Source organism: Bombus pascuorum, chromosome 2, assembly GCF_905332965.1.
Source record: "Bombus pascuorum chromosome 2, iyBomPasc1.1, whole genome shotgun sequence".
In the NCBI taxonomy this organism is placed as follows: domain Eukaryota; kingdom Metazoa; phylum Arthropoda; class Insecta; order Hymenoptera; family Apidae; genus Bombus; species Bombus pascuorum.
In genome coordinates, this window is record NC_083489.1 from 2260907 (window position 1) to 2281613 (window position 20707).

General features: G+C 35.1%; 2 protein-coding genes across 4 annotated transcripts in view; one reads left to right on the forward strand and one right to left on the reverse strand.

The window, feature by feature from the left end:
- Nucleotides 1-190: 190 nt before the first annotated feature.
- Nucleotides 191-20144, reverse strand: LOC132916258 (uncharacterized). 3 transcript variants are annotated; one of them, XM_060976100.1, is made up of 15 exons: nt 19543-20144; nt 17145-17344; nt 16102-16378; nt 14026-14809; nt 12104-12920; nt 8282-8759; nt 7216-7405; nt 6570-6702; nt 5663-5902; nt 4879-5091; nt 2087-2508; nt 1432-1671; nt 990-1192; nt 864-905; nt 191-741 (listed from the first exon to the last, which is right to left on the reverse strand). In XM_060976100.1, the coding sequence occupies exons 3-15, from the start codon at nt 16191-16193 to the stop codon at nt 603-605; spliced, it is 3993 nt and encodes a 1330-aa protein (XP_060832083.1). In that variant the 5' UTR covers nt 16194-16378; nt 17145-17344; nt 19543-20144; the 3' UTR covers nt 191-602. The 3 variants fall into 3 exon arrangements, with proteins under 3 accessions (XP_060832083.1, XP_060832084.1, XP_060832085.1); XM_060976101.1 differs by lacking the exon at nt 16102-16378; XM_060976102.1 differs by lacking the exons at nt 16102-16378; nt 17145-17344.
- LOC132916269 (polyisoprenoid diphosphate/phosphate phosphohydrolase PLPP6) overlaps nt 8251-20707 on the forward strand; it is a 46537-nt gene continuing 34080 nt past the window's right edge. The window contains exon 1 of the mRNA XM_060976126.1: nt 8251-8254. The gene's annotated coding sequence lies outside the window, so the exon portion shown is untranslated. The remainder of the gene's footprint in view (nt 8255-20707) is intronic.

The window sequence follows — 20707 nt, forward strand, 5'->3', positions numbered from 1 at the left end:
AGTCGATTGATCGAATCGAATGTTTGAATACTATTAATTACAATTATAACATAAACTATTTACAAATGATTATCTTTAATTTGAATTTAAATTTTTCAACATTTAAATCAACAGGATTTTTAATTAATAAAAAATTTTATTTTGGGGATATCTAAATAATTTAGATTATTCTAATATAATTCTGTATAAATGGAGATTCATTATGCTTCTTTATTTAAAAATAAAAATGATAAAATTACATGTATAATCAATTTGTTATATTACATGATTGACAATATTTGCATAAAATACAATTACGTACAAAAGTGTTTTATAAAGTCCCGTGTAAATGTACAATATATTTTAAATTATTTTAATTTAATGAACACCGATCGGAATATTTATACCTTCGGAATGCTGTAACATATTTTTTCATTACTATATTCATTTATTTATCATGATATAGATACATAGATCATCATCTAAAAATATTGAAGATTGTCTTTTGCATTAAGGCAAGCACAGGCACTGAATTCATGACGAAAGAACTTATATATGATACAACAATAATTGCTTTTCGAAGGCACTAAGTAGCGTAGCTTAACAAAATAAGTTAATTTTGTTCACGGATCCATGAGATTGACCGAGGGAGGTCGAACATTTAGCTGATATTCTCCAAAGACCATAGCTGCTACCCATTTATGCTGTTCCTCTTTTAACGATCCTGCTAAAGTATTTCCAAAGTACGGACTTTCTTTACACCTAAAATAAAATTTTTAAAAGCTGTCTGTGATATTATATTCTCCACTATATGAAGGAAATTTCATGACTATATATTTTTTAATTCCTTGATTCATGGAAATGACTTTTAACTTAATCATTACCTTGTTGGCTTTTTATTCTTAGCTATGAATGTTATAGACCATCTGCAATAAGAAATATATACATACGTCTAATAATTCTGTAAAAAAAGATGTTTGTTATGCATTGAAAAAGGGAAATGCATTTACCCCGTCTGTGGATTTCGCTTTGGTTCGTGACCTAAATACCAAATGATGTCTTCTACTTTCCACTCGTATAATACATTCGCGCATACTCTGTCTTTGTAACAATAAAGTTTCGCTTGACTAAATTCGAAGAGGTAGTTCTTAAAATTTTTCGATTTTGTGTCAGCAAATTTAAGTTCACCAGACGTTGTCATCGGTGGTTTCATCTGAAAATAAAAGATATTGTAAGACGAACGAATTAGCTTTTGCTATTGTTTTAGGCATAACAAAAATATAATATATACAAATAAATAAATTTGGCATAATAGCGTAACAGTGAATTTAAGAAAGTTAAAATCCACTATATAATTAAAATGAATTGTTCAATGCAGTTCAATGCAGTTTATTCTCGTGTAACTCTATAACCATTATGTGGTATTGTAACTACCTATAATATTATATTTACCAGTGGTGCTATATCCTTGTATAGTCGGTCCTTCTTAAGTATGAGGACATTGTCCTTTCTATCCTCGGGGTCCCAGTATCCCCACCTTGCCACTGCCTCGAGGACACGCTCTTTATGATGCAGTGGTCTTTCCAGTGCACCAGACAATGTATATTCCTCCAGACACAATTCATGAGCTGACATGTTAGTCTTTTCCGCCAGTTCTTGACACACGTCGAACGCAGTCTTTTGTGGTCCAATCTATAGAAATAAACATACGTTACGTTTTTTGAATAAACATTCAGAATAAATTAAATATGTATGGAAGAGCAGATAATTATACAAGTTCAGCTACTGCTGTATTTTTGTTATATATCGGAATTATTATATTATAAAAATGATACATTTAGTTCATTTTAAAGATAAAAACTATATTTCTCTTTTACATTTCATCAAAACAATGATATACTTCTGAAAAACAAAGTATAGCTATCACACAGGCTATTTCATAATCACAGCGTATTTAAATCCTCTAAACAAAAAATATAATATTTCAAAATTCCTTTTTTATCATTAAATTGAACGGAAGAGAACCTAAAATCCGAACACCAATATTTGAAATACCCTGCATGAAACGACAAGGGAAAAATTAGATATAAAAGAAAGAAATTCTCACGGTCACATTGATGCATTCCCCGTCCCTTGAGAAAATATATATCCAAATTTTCAGATCACCCGATGGTGCACCGCGTAAACCATTATTCGAACCGTGATGTTTCTCGAGAATTTCCAGAATTTTTGCCTCTTTCGCCATATCCGCAGCTGTTAGCTGATATAACTTTGGATAGAGTTTGATCAGGTCACCGATCACCCTAGTCTCGGATCTGTTCCATTCTTCCGCGCTGCTTTCGTCAGCGTGCATTAACGTCGGTCCCCAGATTGCGGAAAGATTCTCGCCGGTCATCAAGTTCTTGGAACTCTGCTGACTCAAACAGTAAAGGTGAGCAAGAATTCTTCTGAGCGTCGCCGCTGGTACTGGAGTCAACGTGGACAATAATTTCCTATACGCTGAAACTTGTTCGTTATCGTTGACGGTCTCTGAAACATAGAAGTTGGAAGAACACGTTTTTAAAATTAATTCATTAACTTGAAATTTAAGTACGTTAAGGGGTCAAAGAATAAGATAATTTTTATGCGACGTTACAATTTCGCGTCGTATACGTAATGTATCGACCGTAACGATGGAGCATTACGATCTTTTAATTTCAGTCTTAATTTAACTAACATTTAGTTATCGCTATAAAGTCCTACAAAACATTACAGTTGTGGAATGTAGTGTATTTAGACACGGATAGGTTTCAACGTAATTAAGCAATTGATTGCTGGCGACTTAATCAAGGTTTTTTTTTTTTTTTTATTTTGGTTATTTTACAATTTGTCCTTGCGGACATTTGGTAAAATGTTATATCTTGTTGGTGAAGAAAAAAAAAAATATAAATAAAAAATAAATATAGCATGTGGGCGGCTACCCCCAGCGGGGTGCCATACTTAATCAAAGTGGACATATTTTGATACAAAGAAATAAGAGATCAGTTAGTTTCTTATTGAATATAGATTATTATCCCAATCACATCGAACACAAGATACTATTTTACTGCACGTTATCTTTAATAGTAACTAACAAAGATTGTACGCAATTTTTATCAGAGCAGCACATGTGTTTACTTTCACTAAGGAGCTTGAAGGCCCGTTATGAAAAGCCATGATTCATCGGCGACCTCCGCGCGATTCTCACGCGACGTTTCGCTGTACACCAGACTAAAAACAAGTTGCAGACGCGTACAGAAATTTGTGTATTTGAGTTCAACGTTCGTTCCATCGCTTTATTAAAATACATAACTCCCCTTTCAACGCGTGACACATGGGAGACAAACAGGAACCGTCAATTATCGTTGCTATTAAAACTATTTGAAAGAGAACGTTGAACCAAAAAAAAAAAAACGCAACGACGATAACTTTGTTTTATATGATAAAGATTTTTTTAATAAACAATTAATTAACTATACTTCTTATGCATTTTCAAATACGATTCTAATTTGTCCTTTTTGAAACGTTCTAAACATTTTAACAGATAAGAAGTAAATAATTATTGATTTACGATCTACTCGATATAGAAAGATACGTTCCTTCCTTATTTTTTGCCATTATTAAAAATTGGTGAAAATACGTAGGTACACTAAATGACACCGCAGAGCGATTAAATCTGTGTATAATGGCACCGGAAATTCAACATTATGGCTCCTGTTAAAACCAGCTAACACGTGAGAAAGTACGCGTGGGTGCGAACACGAATCAACTTGACATTTTTCTTTTAGTTACATATATGCAAACGACGAACGAATACAAGGGGCGATTTATCTACATGTACTGTTTTACAAGATGTTTCCCTTCTTATTTAAATAAACACGTTTTGTTTAAATAAAAAATAACATATAGTTTTAAATATTCTTCGTACTTTGATCTTTTAGTTAGGAATCTTTGATCGCAACAAAGAAATTTGTTTTGCGAAAGGTTCGGAATTCCGGGTCAGTGTACGTTACTGCTTACAGCGCAAAGCGAGAAATGCACAGAAATTAGAACAGCCGTTACAAAATGTTATTTGCTTATCGTGAAACATTGCCACTTGACGATCAACTACGTGTCAATTGCTTCGCTCGAAGACAGTCGTGCAATTTTTCTGCATAGCGATATTCAAAACCGAACACGTTTGGAAATCGCTTGTCTCAGCTGCAAGAAGACGCTAGTTCCTTTTATCTTAGAACGATGTTATTACGTATGTCACGCACGTTTAACATACAAAAAGGGAACCTCCGACAATCGAGAAAGTCTCGCGTGCGAACTCTTAGTCAGCATATGTATCATTGTGCCGAATAAAATAGTTGTATTTATAAAATAGCAAGTGTTCCCCGTTAGTTTTTTTTAAATTTATTTTGTTTTTTACAATTTGTCCTGAAGGACATTTGGTAAAGTGTTATATCTCATTGGTAAATAAAAAAATAAAATAAAATAAAATAAATATAGCATGTGGGTGGCTACCCCCAGCGGGGAGCCAGCTTCGTGTTTTCTAAGTTATATCTTTTATGATTTCCCCGTTAGTGATCGGTATCCCTGGCCACCTGATGTACATAATCCTTAGTTTATGTATAAATACGTATCCACATGATTCAATTTATCTGTCCATAATAATTTATTGAATTCATACTGCAATTAGAAAAATAAAATTGATACTTTAAAGTATACGTAATGAAATAACATTTTTTATTTATGTGTTATTAATTTTTTAATCTTTTATATAATATAATTTCAACGTATTCAGGTTCCTCGATTGAACGTTGTTTCCTTGTCAAAACGTCCGGTTAAGAGAGCGAGTTCGAATACAAAAAGTCAAGGACAATAAGTGGTCCTTACCTGCGGTAAGACAAAGCCGATCGTGAATGTTAGGTGGAAACAATGGATTCGGTAAATCACGGAGAAACCTTCTGAGAACTGTGGCGACATCGTGTTCCGTATATGCGCTCCTTGTAATTTGCGTCGCCCATGCGTCGCGACGAAAGGCTTTCAGTAATTTAACCACTGCACTATTGGATCCGTTTTGCCGATAAATGCCCTTCGACATGATACCTTTAACATTATTCAATATTTTCAAGTTAATTTAATACTGCATCTATTATATATATATTATACATATACACATTATTATATATATTATATATTATACATATGTATGAAACCTGGAAGATTAAAATAAATTAAGATAAATTCAGATTTTTTTCCAAATTTCATATATATCATATAAAATAAAATATATAATATAACGCTATACAAGATACATGTATATACTTATTTATATACAGAGCTTGGAAGATGAATTTCATATATATCATATAAAATAAAATATATAATATAATGCTATACAAGATACATGTATATACTTATTCATATACAGAGCTTGGAAAATATATGAATTTAACATATACTTTATACATCTTTTGTTTCATAAAACGAAAAGAATTATTTTACATGCATAAGCAATTGATATAAGTTATAAGCGATAATAATAATAATATTAATAAGTAATATACTAGTATATTACTTGGAGGCAGTAACGAACAGATTTGAAATGCTATTAAAAAATGGAATGGTAATCTTCCTTTACTTGTTGCCTATGCTACTGCATTCCACGTATGCTTACCATGAGCATAAATGAAATTAATGCATTTGTCGAGAATCACAGGCACGTTATCTTGCGTGAGTTGTTGCTGCTCTAAAGCGGGGCCACAGGTAGTGGCAGCTTGATAAAGAGCGTGTCTCCATGCGGATCCTTCGTGAGTTCCTGGTGTAGCCATATGTAATGCGCCGCTACCACCTGCGTCGACCACCACCACCGGAACTGATCCTGCACTTGCATTAGGTCCTTCCTGTTCCCGTAAAACTGTAACAGAGCGTGAAAATCATCGAAACTACTTTTTTGACCGTGATTCATAAGTAAACAATTTAGCTTATCCCAAAATGTTCTGATAAGCACTTAACAATGCGTGGCTGTACTCTGGCCATTACGAGACAAACATATAAAAATAGGCAGTAGAAAATTGTGTATGCATTCCAACAGATAAGGTTCGTTGTAATAGCTGCGTTTTTATAACCGTTTCATTGCATTACTGGGTCGTACATTTACTACGACGAGCTCCGTAGCAAATAAAAATTGTTTTCTCTCGGAGAATCGTATGGGCAAGTCGGTCATCGATAATTTGATTTATTATTCTTTTAAGACTTAATTCTAGAAATAACCGTGTAAATGTAAGGCAAATTGTAAAGCTAGTGTAGGATAAATTTCGTGTTCTAGATTACGCTTTGTTGTTTCTTCTTTTCTAGCTTGCAAGGTAGATGGATTCTTTTATTTGTCATGACAAACTAGCAAGATGACTTGTCACGATATTAATACAGTAAATTGGAAACTTTCATACTGTTGTTGATGAAGCATTTCCTAAAATTAGAACTTGATATTTTCTTTAAAAATATATAAATGTTTGAAAGTGTTTAAACATATAAATTTTTATGTATTAAATAATTACATAATTTTGATAGAAAAAGAAACTTACCGATACATCGTGCCTTGCGAAGGTCGAGTTCTCCAAAAGTTATGGCCGTGGTAGGATCCAGAGATTTCGTATAAATTAACGTTCGTTGATACAGGAGAACCCAAGCTGGAAACCACGTGCCTGTTACGCCTTCCTAGAATATAAATCAACTAATGTTTTCTAATGTGTAATTCATTCGATGATTATATAACAAAAGTAATATATATATATATGATTCTAAAATAAAATTATCACAGTAGTATTTATTATTATTGACTACGAGACAGCCATTATTATTTCACAAATGGATGTTTGATCATTAGAAAGCGGTTTTCTCCAAAGACGGTCATAATCAATACAAAATATACTTGTACAAATATATTACCTTCTGCATATACATAAAAAATAAATATACATAAAAAAGAAAGATGAAATAAACTCTCTAAGATATCTGCCATTAAATATCATGCTGCTCTTTTAACGTTTATTATAAATATTCGAGAATTATAAATTAAAAAAAATGCATTACAAATTAAATTTTAGAAATCTTCTTCAATTAATACCATACCTATCTCTAGCATAGATATATTTGTATCTACTAACAAGTTTATAAATTAAATAAAATCTCCTGGATTCAAAGTTGATTTACATTTTCCATTTTTTATACCTTCAAATAGGCCCATCCTACTCTCGTCAATTCAGCCGTGTACTTCGTGGGAAAAACCGTAGTAATAGCCTCTAGTATTCTTTGAGCCCAAATCCTTCGTTCCGTGGTACCCTTCGCGTAGAACACGTGAACGCTCGGTCTTCCCTCAACGCTAATTGCTATGCAATGTACAGTCTCTCCATCAACTATCCTGAACATTTTAAATTGCCTTTGTTATTCCTCGGTGGGTTCGCTGTTTAACCTTGATATATGTAAATTTGTACTTCTTTCTCATATTTTCATTTTTCGCTCAGACTTTCCTTCAACTTTTCTTCAAGTACAGAGATATTTTCATTACGTATTTGACTACGGATTTTTATGAATTTGTAGAAAATTTGAAAGTGCAAGATTCCACAGAGTACACATAATATGAAAAAACATATGAAATATGCAAAGTGTAGCATATTCTATAATATATGATAGGTGAAACAATTTTCTACCGATGCTCTATCTTTTTAACTACATTTCCAGTAATACGAATTTGCATAAAAGTCCGCAGTTTAAATATTATGCATCGTACATACATAAAATCGCGATTGCAACTTCTACGTAACAAATGGCTTGCGAATATTTTTGCAGATTCGCGTTTCTGCTAACACAAATAAAGAAACGGAAAACATAAACAGAGATCTGTTTCGCTTCCTGAACATTGTAACGAATAATTCTACTTTAGTATAAAATCTGTCCAATAAAAAAAGTTAGGGAGTAACTTACTTATCCCATTTCTTTATAAATATATATCTTTCATTAAAAAATTCAGATACACGTACTCTTACGTTCTTTAAACAAACAAATTTTCTGTATCATCGAACTTCTCAGAAATGTATAAAAATCCGCAGTCTAATAATAAACATACTTAAACCAATCGTTTTCTCATTAAATACACATACGTATTCATATCTTTTTTCTTCGGAATTTAATGACGCTACTTCATTCGTCTACTATCTTCGTCTCGCGAATTCTTCCCTTTCATAAAGTGTTATTATTCGAAGAAGCATTCTTTTATGCAACGAAAAAGCGGACTCACTTAAAGTCCTGGAGGAGATGAATGCTGTACACTGTGTCGAGGTGAACGATCTCCTTCAGAGTAGACATGCCCTTATCCGTGTAGAACGAGAGCTTCTGGTCGGCTAAGATCGCTGCCCTTGGCACCAGGTCCTTCGCTCTTTCTATTCCTACACCGGTCCTGTAAACGATTCCGCGGTGCGTCGTCACATTTAGCAGATCGTTCACCTTTGGTCTCTCCAATTTCGTCGATTTCGTGCTTGGCACAACGCCACTGTGGTCACGATTTCTGGACAGCAATTTACTGCCGCTCTTCACGAAACTCATCACGTTCGGTCTGATCCCGTGCCCCGTGGACTCATGCCGCAATTTTTTCAATTTCTGGATCACGCCCACGCGTCTGTGCTCCTCCGTGGCCTTACCGCCCGAAGGACACGAAGATTCGTCAGCAGCCGTCGTCGTCGTCGTCGTCGTTGCCGTGCTGCTCGTCGTACTCGTGACTGGTGCATGTAAAGTACGTATATATTTATTCTTCGCTGAGATATATAAAATATATTTATTATAAAAGTGTCAACTTTCGAGTCACAGATTTAAGGAATTGTTTTATTATTTTCTAAATGGATATTAATACTAAATATTAATTAATACTAAATGGTAAATTATACTTATGTATAATAAGTTTCACGTATAATATAGACTACATAGACTGTAGATGTTTATGCATTTATCACATTTAAAGACATTTAAAGCTGCAAGTATTTACGGAATATACAAAATATGACACACTGATATACAAAAATGTATAAAATATCGAACTATTCTTGAATAAGTGAAACAAATCTCTATTTAGGTTTTATTCCTTTAACTATCGCCACTATGAAATTGCATAAACATTCGCAGTCTATTAATAAGATACGGTATGTCACAGAAGTATTCATACTCCTAATCATTGAATTTAAATGATCAATACTCTTTAACGATGTACAGATTGCAATGTTTAACAATACGAATACATAGAGTAATGATTAAACTTTTCATCGGTACGTCGCTTATTAAAAACTAATCGTCTATTATACTATAAATGGGAGTTTAAACAAATCATAAAATTCAATAATTGCGAGGATACGAATACTACTTTATATTATCATAAAGAGACAGTCAACAACTTAACAAATTTTCGATAAGTACGAGTTTAAAAATAAAAAGTTTTCTTTACCATATGCTTCGTATGAAGTTAAACGAGCACTTGCCTACGCCTGTTTTTAAACACTAGGAATAAAGACACGGAAGTGACAAAATTAACGATATACTCATTATCATACGATTTTATCCTCCTGACCTTCTGATATATACGTATATATACCGTATATATCGGTGTATTTTACAATACAAACATCGCCATAGAACAGCTCTGTCGAGTCATTAGTATTTTATATTAAATGTTAAAAATCAGATCTTAAAATTATGATTGCTTTTAAGACGTAGGCTATTTATATAAAAAATTATCATAATTTTGAGTTTTACAGCGGTGTAGGACAAAATGCTTCAAGTGCCGTCGAGTTAGAAGGGTTAAACTGTTAACACTAATTTAAGTTACTCTCAATTGACGATATAGTCTTTCTGTACTTCTATACATCGCTGGAAGCTCAATTGCAGTCTAAAAATAGGATGCACGAAGTTCTAGGCAGATAATTATTATAATAATCGATCAGCCAAGACGTTAAAACGTAGCCGAGTAGTGGGATTATATAATTGTTTAAGTGTAATAAAGCATATTGGGATATTCCAATTTACCGCTATCTTGAAATTTAATGCCACGCAGTAGCCACATGTGAAACTGAGTTGAATCATCAGTTCTTCGTAGAAGAATTGACAAGTGTAAAATAGCGATTATACGTGTTGGAACGGTAACATACACTTACACATTTAACATTGACAGTTCTCTCCACCTACAGTAGCGGACAAAAGTTTAAGACGAAATGGAAGAAATAAATAATTGATTTACTTTCCATAAAAAATATAAATACGGTGTTCTACTTTTGGTATTAACTAATTGTACATTTGTTTGTACACTTAGAAAAAAAATTTCATTTTGATATTTTGCTCAATAGCTAAGTTATAAAAAAGGAACGAAATCTGTATAATATTTCGTCGGTCAAAAGTTTAAGACTATACAAAAAATATTAATTTTTGGTTAAAAAATATACACAATTTTTGTTTAAATTCAATATTTTGTTCAATATCCGTTATTTCTTATCCCTTCGGTACATCTTCTTGGCATAGAATCTATTAATTTTTTATATTAATCTACCGTAATATTATTCCAGGCTGTTTCAATCGTAGAGTAAAGTTCATTTAAATTTTTCGGTTTATAACCTTGTACTGTCTTTTTTATGATGCTTCACAAATTCTCGATTGGGTTAATGTCTGGTGATTGCGACGGCCACGGCAGCACGGTGATATTTTCTTCTTGAAAAAACTGTTTCACAACCCGAGCCGTGTGCTTCGGATCATTATCATTTTGAAAAATAAAATCATCACTCATATTGTTGCGTGCAAAAGGTAACATTGTGTTCTTGAGTATGTCCTTGTATTGAAAACGGTCCATAATTCCATTGATACGACATATCGGACCAGGGCCGCTTCGAGAAAAACACGTCCACGCCATAACGTTTCCACCACCATGTTTAAGAGTTTCTAAAACGCACTGTGTTTTCAAACTTTTGCCATTTCGACATCTAACATACCGTATCCCGTCAGAAGTGAAGCGATTGAATTTCGATTCGTCCGAAAACAATACCCTTTGCCAATCTTCGCTTATCCAATGCTTATGAGTCTTGGCAAATGCAAGTCGTCTTTTTCGATTTCTAGAACTCAGCAGTGGTTTCTTTTGGGGTTTTCGCCCACTTAATTTAAAGTCTTCTAATCTTCTCCTAACAGATCTAGCACTAATTTGTGTATCGTTTTTGTAGTTCTTCACCGCAGCAATATTATTTGCACTGCGAAAACGATCCTTTTCGCTCGATCGATGAATCCGGCGATCCATTTTCGGCGTTGTTTTTCGCGGTATTCCGTTTTTCGGTTGATCGCGATACATGCCTGTCTTTAAACATTTATACCAAGCTTGTTTACAAGCTGTTTCTGACCTGTTCACTATATTTGCTATTTCGGTGAAGGTTTTACTTTGCTTTCGCAGCCTTACGATTTGTTCCCTTTCGTTTTCAAGTAAATTCTTTGATTTACCCATAGTCTGTTCCTACCTAAATGAATTTTAAGCAATAAAAGGTACACTAAACAATGATTTTGACATTCCAGAATCAAAATGTTCAAAAACTGTACTCGTACTCACGTTTTACACAGATCGTCTTAAACTAATGTCCACTGTTTCCAAGTGCTAGGCGGTAACTAACTGTTGTAACTCCTACATTGTTTGTATTTAACAACTGACTGTCTGAGGTTACGAAGGTCAAACATACAGCTACGTTATTCCAAAGAGACAAACCGAATAGAAGAACAATATGCGTATAAGATGTTTGTAATCCGGTTTACAAATCATCGTCTTAAACTTTTGTCCGCTACTGTACGTATTTACTTTCTCTCATACATATCGAAAGTGAAAAGTCGTCTCAATTATCGTCAACACTACCAAACTGATTTAAACTACATTTCTGCTTTTTCTTCAATACCGGTGTGATCTTCCTAAAATTTTCAAATTTACTTCCAATTCTTTAGATAATTCCTACCTTCTCTGCTTTTTATCTACATCGCGTACATTCCTTTTACGATTTACAACAAATCTTAATCCAATGATCTACTTAAAGCTAGGATATAACTAAGTAACTACCTGAACTATCGCTAGTCGTAGTAGCCACGGATTTAGCTGTGACGGAAGTAGGAGAGGATGCGTCGCTCGAGCGATTCTTCGCTGTCGGTTTCCTAGGGGGAACAGCGGGTTGCTTCCGAGTCACTAGATGCGCTAATTTCGGCAATAGAGCCGGATTTTTCCCCGTAGTACTTTTATCCGGTTCTGGAAGCATCTCCGCCACCTCATCGTACTCGTTTTTCGGCAAGGAGTCGAATCTTTTCGGTGGTTCTGGTGGCACCGACGAGATCTGCTCAGCATCCTCTTCGTCCACGTCATCTTGTTCCTCGTCGTTATCGACTGCTTCCTGAAAGTCCAGAATACTGCCAGAACTGCTCGGCGAATCGTTGGTGGCCAATAAAGTCTCCAGTAACATTAAATCGTTATTTTCAAAGTTGCTATACACGTTTTCGTCGGAAGTTCTCGCGAACGGGTCAAACTCGAACAATAAAGATTTACTACTCTGTTGTCTATTTTCTGGACTGTTCGACGTTCTTTCTTTCTCTTCTTGTGCCTTTTGCGGCGACAGATTTTCATACAGAGAATTTTGAATGGATGCTTGGCTTCCATTTGACGCGTCGGACGTTCGATCGAGCAGAGGCACTTCTTTGTCCAGGATGTCCTCCTCCGCGCTGGATATCCTGTCCAGCTCGTCGAGCCCCTCGGATTTCCCAACTGGCGCCGTGTCGTAGAACGTCCAGGAATCGGATCTGGATAATCTCTTCGCGTTATCCGATTTGTCTAACGGTAGTGTCACGTTTATGTCGGAAAGGTTCAAGCTCTGATCGGAATCACTGGCCTGTTAATAAACCATGGGAAATTTTTAATTATATTTTTGTTTGTACCTTAACGTAATTGTTTTGGCATTTTGTTAATTACATGCAAGACTGTGGACTTTCATGCAAATTTTCTATCAACGCATAAAAATCCGCAATCTAATCCTATGATATTGTTCTGATCAGACTTCTGTTGTCTTGTTATTTTATTCTTATTCTTTGATAAGGACAATAGGATAAAGAGATAAAGTAATATTTAAATATCGATATTTCATTCATTCAGTAAACTATAATATAGAAAATGCTAGGACAAAAACAAAACTATGGAAAGTTACACTTGCTTGATAGAAATCAAACGTTTAAACTAGCTGAAGTAATTTTAAAAATTGAACGGGCGCTAAGTGACAGACTGACGGCCACGCGCTAACAATTTCATTGATAGTGGAGGGAAGAAAGTTAACGACCTCGGATCAAAAGTGTTATTCCCTTCAGTAATGTGAAGAAAAGATTTTTCGAGCGTATCGTGACAACTCAGACTCGCTCTTTTATTTAAAAAAGTCGAGAAACAAAATCCACTTTTATCCTATGTCCCTCTTTCATTCACTCGTTTCATCGTCTATTCTTTTCACGCGCATATTGCTCTGAAATCTTATTACAACGCGAATATGTTCCCTCTAGGTGTTCGCAATGTACAGCAAGGGAAACAAAGAAAACAAAGGAAGAGAACGAAGAAGTATTTGCGAACAATCAAAACCATTATTCTTGGACGCAGTTATAAAATCACGCTTCTAACCCTCCAATTCCCATAGCTGGGGCTATGACGCAATGCGAGAAATTTTCCTGATTTCTACTTCCACCGACTGAACGATTCTTATGAGAAATAAAAAATTATAAATTATAAATGTTTGGATATTTTAATGCACGGTCGAAGACGATGGAATAGTAAACAGAATCATGGATCTAGCACACACTATTATGAATCAGCACTATCTGAAATAGATAACGTAGCGGTTAAAATTAATTAGCTCCATAAATTATTAATTAGCTTATATCGTAGAGTAAATAAAAAGTTCTATAGAAATTAAAGGGTTGAAACAATTGAAATACATTTTTAAAAGGTACATTTACCTGATTGAGCGCGAAACTAAGTAGATCAAACGATTCGGGGAAGTCCCTGTCGACTTTGTCAGAGATGGTCGAGCTGATCGTGTCGTATCGACTGCTGCCTGACGTGACGGACTGCAGTTCGTCGTAGATAGACTCGTCAGGATGTGGAGGAGGATATGCAGGAGGTGGTGGACTGTGACGCGTCCCGGAAAGATCCTCCTCATTTCTGACGCTTCTCAGATTACTGTTCAAGGGACTGTAGAACGAGATGCTGCTGAAAATATCATCGGCCGGCATCGAGACGCATCTCTCATCCTCTACAGGATCTTTGAACTTCTTATTACCACCGGTATTATCCCTTAAAAGATCGTCCTGATTCAACGAAGTTAACCGTCTCGTTAAAAGATTCTTCACCGACTTTTCCAATCTAATACTAGCGTTCCTCGTGCTGGAAATTACCGCACGGCCCTTCATCGTCATCTTCTCCGAAATCTCGTCTTTCAGTTGTCGGGAACTACTGCTCAGATTTCGAAAAAATTCATTGTTCGTACTCCTTGATTCCGACGTCGATTTCGAGTCGTCGCTTTTCTCCGATTGACTCGAATCGCTGTGACTGCTGAATCGAGCTGTTGGCATCGAAGGTGGCAACTTCCTCCTCGGCGCTGGTACCGGTCGCTCGGTCATCACCGATCTAGGTTTCGGTATCGGTTTCTCCTCCATCTCGTATGGATATCTTTCTGTCTCGCCGCTCGTTTTTAACCGAAGGATCCAGGAACGTAGAAGCTGCGCCACATGCTTCGGTCCCCTTATAACAGTATTTTCATATCTTTCATGCGTGTACACTTTGAAATGGATACGTTTCGGATGCTATTGTTATTGCGAAGTGCGAGCTGGTTAAATAATTTGTCATTCAAATTTTGCAATTTTCGTCAATTTCGCGAATAAAGTATTTCTTAGCATAATTGAATTTTACAAGTTTTTACGATACGGTTTATCCGACTGGATCCGAGATGATATTAATGAATTTTTGTACGATTAGTGTTAGGCAATTATGTAATAATTTTGAGGAATTCTATAAGATGGGTCTCGTTTAAAGAAATGAATTTAACTTGTTCGTTTTGATTTAAAAGATAAAGAACTCGATGTTTCTTCGAGAAAGTAATTGCTACAAAAAATATAATTATCGTTTTAATAAATTTAACGAGACTAATTGTGATTAAAAAGACAGAACTGAGATGTACGAGCGATTTAAAGCTATTTAAATCGTCTTATGTTATAATTACAACGATTATTCGGATGTCATCTCGTCAACCTGTGTCAAGAGAGTTGATGGTATCGCGTTCAGTGCAACTTGAGACGTAAAAAAAGTAACATGCGCGCGACGAGAGATAATAGAGCAGTGTCGGACAGTTGTAATTTGGTCTCTTTTTAATTTATTACTCTCCATATCTCACATTCGATTAATATTTTAATTGACCTAATACGAGGATTAGAATTTTTTATGCTACCACGTCAATGATAGTAAGCTGATAATTAATTTTTAATAGAGAATTAGAAAAAGATAAGAAAAATTAATTTGCGATTATACGTACACATATGTAAATTATGTAATTTGAATTGTATCGAATGAATGAAAGGATGGCATTAAAATTAACGAATAATAGTAAAATCGAAAGGAAAATTTACAAATTTTGAGATAATCAGAAGCGTATGGTGGTTGATCGTACTACCACAAAGCAGTGAAAGTATGCTAAACTTATCGAGCAAACAGAATTCATTTCCAATCTTGCAACATACATGCGTAAGCCTGCTGGCACCTGTTCTCACGTTGCACAATTAAAATGCAATCTCAGGTAGAAATGTTCATCCATTGAAGAAACTCTTCTCCCATACACTTGTATTAAGAAGAAATTATTTATAGTTAATAAAGGGTTGTTAGTGAATAAACGAAGAATATGAATAAGGTAGGTAAAAAAGATCGGGCAGTACGAGCGATTTGTATGCTGAATCAAAGATTGAGTACATAATTGTTCAAGGCTTTGAGATAGATTACCAAGCGAATATTTATAAAAAGTGATATATATTAATTTATCATACGTCGCAACATCCGAAGACGATTCCTCATTTTCGAGATCCCGACGAGGCGTTGAACACTGACTCGAAGAACTATCAACATTTGCTTCGTACATTCTACCAACGATAGTTACTTAGATAATAAAGACAGCTCAGCGCGAAGCACTTCTGCACGGTTGAATCACCGCTTCCGAGTCACGTGATTAGCAATGAGCAGTTGGAATAAATCATGTTTTATAATTTCGATTCGTCTTGATTATCAGCTTCACGCATACCCCTTCTGGTGTCCGATAATTTTCACCTAATTAAATTTTACGTTAATTGTAATTCAAGTTAATCTGTAATTCCATCGTGTTTAAGCTATTTCTTAAATCATCTTTTCGTAGTAATTTTATTGTTCGTAGAAAGTATTTCATTCCGATAAAATATTTTATAAAACGTCCGAATTAGTTAATTTGAAACGTGAAACGTTTATTCATGTGTCTTGTACGTAACGTTTATTCATATATGTAAATCTGGAAATGAAGACACATTATTAAGGAAGTAATTTGAATGATAATCGTACGTACGTTATCTAGTACTACACATATAATTGTGGATCTTAACGTATACTTCCTTTTAACAGTTTATTAACGCTTCCAAATGCTAATCCGAGTCGAACTTTCTACTTAATACCTTCGTTTATGTAATTGATATCAAACATATAGGTTAGGATGCTGCGTCTTCTCCGGTATATCTACTTCAAATTGCACGTAAATCAAATCTTATCTTATAAAAATCATTCGAAAAATTGATAAATAACAAACAAACTTAGAACAAACGATAAACCATGCGAGAGTAATACGTACAACAGCTAATAACATAAAATTTCTAATTCCCGCGAAAACGACAGTCATTGGAAACTCTGGCGCGTTTGAATCGCCGCAACTTAGTCACGTGGTCACCAAGAACAATAAAGAAAAAAAGAACAGGGAAAACTATAAATTGACACGACTGTTCTGTAGTACTGAGTCATCGCTTCGAAATCCGATAGCGAACGCATTGAGTTTCCGGTTTTTTGCACTAACCAACACGAACGTCACGTTTCCATGCTTTCTCAGTTCCGATCCATGGATCGTCGGGCTGGACCTAGATTCCCATGTTCCTCATTGTCGGACAAAGGAGAGCGGTTCGATGTTCCCTCTGCTCAGCCGTGAACGGAATGTGAATCATGGCAAAGTCGTGCCAACAGATCCATCAGAGTTTCTAAAATTAACCGATATCTCCGCTGCAAAATGATAAGTATTCGACGTTATTCCCTAAACGCCCGCAATTTCCTGCTGCCTAACATTAATAAGCAAGGTCTTTTCGCGCTAAAACCAGCGCTATCAAAGTCTGTAAACTTGATTCCGTGACTTCGGCCAGTCTTGGAAAACATACGCGGTTAGTTTTCTGATACTCGCGCGTTCCACTTTCTCATTAAAGAAATTCTCATTGTTGACCTAACGGTATTATCGAATTAAGTCGGTAAGATTACGGATTTTAAATGTAAGACAAATATACTGGACGATTCGTGCGACTGTAACAGGCAATATTTTTTTTTTTGGTTAAAGTTAGAAAAGATGTCAGGGAGAACAGAAAAGTGAAAGAAAAATGATTAGTTTAGAAGATATTTCAATTTTAGTTTTGTAGAGTTTATCGTATGAAAAACATAGAAAATATAAATACAAGAATATTGCGTTACGTCTTTCCTTCTCCTTTACACATATAATAAGTTCTACAAAATTAAAGTTAAAATACCTTTTAAATCAATCAGTTGTCAACCATGCTATGCTAATACTTTTTTATATCGAACGAGGAATCGATTCGATCTATGCAACAGAAAATGTATATTTCTATTTTAAAAGATTGCGCAACTGTAAAATGCATATACATTTATTATATTGCACTTCCCATAAAAGTGTGATCGTGAATATGTAGTCCAGTTTTAACCATATTGCTCTTTCCTCCAACATTTGTTTCTAACCTCAATCACAAAAAAATGGCTTGTTTCAGTTAAGTGAATCATTCTCTTTACACAAATGTTTTTTGCTTGTCGTTCAAGAAAGGTTAGTTGAGCTACATTTTTGATTAATAGATAATCGCGTAAGCTGTCATTGTAACATTATTTATTACGTCGGATAATTACTGAAATTAATTCAATGTTTTTATTTGATTGTGTTAATGGCACGTGTTAGTTGTTGAACGTAATTGGTCAACAGTCCGTTAATTATCATTTATATTTGGAATATAATGGTTTCTTTTATTCAAATGTTATGTCGATAAAACATGTTCGAGATAATTTGATCTTGGTAGTATTCATCGTATGGTTCAAATGACACACAAAAATACATGCAAGGCAAACAGTCAATAATAAAGTCGCTCCAATTACTCCTATCAACCGAGTGGCATACTTGGCAACTGTTCCTTTGAAAGGCAAATATTTGCCAAAACGTCGATAGGCTTCTACGTTTAGTATGCGCGCATCTTTGTTACTCACGTAACCATACCTGTTTATAGTTCGTATTAAAAGAATAATATCATTTGTGTTATTGATATGGCATTCCTTACTATTGTACCGTACCTATGCATCGGTTTCTTTTTGTTGATCAATTCGTTCGGCTATTAAATCGGTCAACTTTTTCATTTTTGAGGTTACTAAAAAAAATGCAGGTACTGTTTTCATTAAGATAGAAACATTATTAGATACATTCTTCTTAGTTTTAGTGTACAAATTTAATCGTAATCTATGTCGTCTATGTATGATACACAAATGTAGGAGATTAAGGTCGGTAAATGGTGCAATAGTCTTGATTTTAAGAATATTACGAGATATACTTTGTCCGGACCAAACTGTGGTTTGTATTGAACAAAAATTAATTATTGGTTAGTAAAATAAAATTTCACTTCTCCTAGATTTACATATTTTTAAGATATATAGAAGATGAAATTAGATTGTGTTTTTACGTATTTCTAAAAATCGCTATTTTTTAATACCAAATAAAACTCAAAGCTTTTTGTTTGAGATAAAAATTCAAGATAGAAGCATAATCATATACATCTAATATTCATATATGTATACCTACTTATTCTCAATATATCTATCTATCTACAGTATTTACAGTATATCTATTACAGTGCATCATACGTCAACAAATCTAGCGTCGAGTCTCATTCTAATCAGTCTCCATATTTGCATACACAGTAAACATATTCTGAGGTACCTATGCTCTTTGGATCTTCACGCAGCAAAGTTACCACGATTGTGCCGAGAAAAATCTCTATTGTTGCGGAAAGTCAGTGCCTTTGAAACGTTTGTCACAGTATGTATCTTAAGCGCACCAGATTGAACTGACTTTTCTATAGCGAACCAAAGCTGCCTACTTGTTGATTCACGAGTGTCGTCGAAACGAAGGCATCGTATATAAAGAAAGAAGAGGCACGTACCTTGAAACTTGTCCAAGACGGGGCCGTGAAACGATTCCTCGGCTATTCGAGTGTTTTTCGCGGATCGAAGTGCTTTAATCTTGCACATAGAACACTATTTAAAACACGAAGCTGTTTTATTGTCCAGCGGGGTCAGAGACCCACCTGGCCGTTAGTCGTTGCCACTGTCATCATCTCTCTCCTCGTTTCTTCTCTTTCCACCGTTGAAAAGGTGTATACACACGATATATACCTGCGACACGCACACTGGCACCAAATAGTTTAGAGCTACACACAAAGCACGGAACGCCGATACACTCACGCACGAGACAACGCGCGCACACACATACACGACACGGACGCGAATCTCACACTTCAGGCGATCGAGCTTCTCTCCTTTCTCTTCGCATTCTTTGACATTTTCCCTAGATTCGTTCGCGTCTTGATTTTCGACAAACGAAATTATCCGAGCAGTGGTAAACTTAAAACTCCTGCTATTTACGTAGTGATAAAACTATATAAGATAAGATAAAAGAAACGAAACGCGTTCACTTCCAACACGTCGCCAGTACTCGTGCGCCCGCACTAACATTCTGCTCTGAAACCTACGCGAGACACACGCTACTGCCGCGCGACGCATCCCTACTCTCGTTACTGTCCGCTTCTGCATCCCCACTATGTCGACTCACAGCTACTATTTACACGCACGTGTATACACAACGAAACGCACGAATCTGACCGCGATATTACAAATGCATCCTCTATCGAACCTTAATTTTACTTACAACTCTGTTATTAACGGATATTTATCCATCTAGAAGATTGGTTTTAACTTGTTTTATGTATTTATGTTTTTAGCATATTTGATAACGTCTAGAAGAATCACTTGTTAGAGGATTTCCTTTCATTCTGCCATTATATAAGGTTCATATGTATATGACCCGAAAAGATTTCGTTATATGCAAGATGATGGGACTTCACAACGAAATTCTCATTGATTAGAGCATCGATAGAGAAATGTCAACGACCCTGGTGGTTTTGTACGGAAACCACAGGAAAAAATCAACGAATTTGTCAAGAAGCCACTTGCTCTCCGATTCCGATGATTTTGAAACATCTTGTAAAACTAGACAACTTTCTCAACATCTTTCTTCGATATAAATAAACCAAGGCCGGCCTTAGTTTT

Excerpts from the sequence above, each read along its gene's own strand:
- LOC132916258 (XM_060976100.1), bottom strand. The coding sequence starts at position 16,193 with ATGTACGAAGCAAATGTTGATAGTTCTTCGAGTCAGTGTTCAACGCCT. Across the intron at positions 6,703-7,215 it reads TAGGATGGGCCTATTTGAAG|GAAGGCGTAACAGGCACGTG; the intron begins GTATAAAAAATG and ends TTTATATTCTAG. Across the intron at positions 742-863 it reads AAGAATAAAAAGCCAACAAG|GTGTAAAGAAAGTCCGTACT; the intron begins GTAATGATTAAG and ends ATTTTATTTTAG.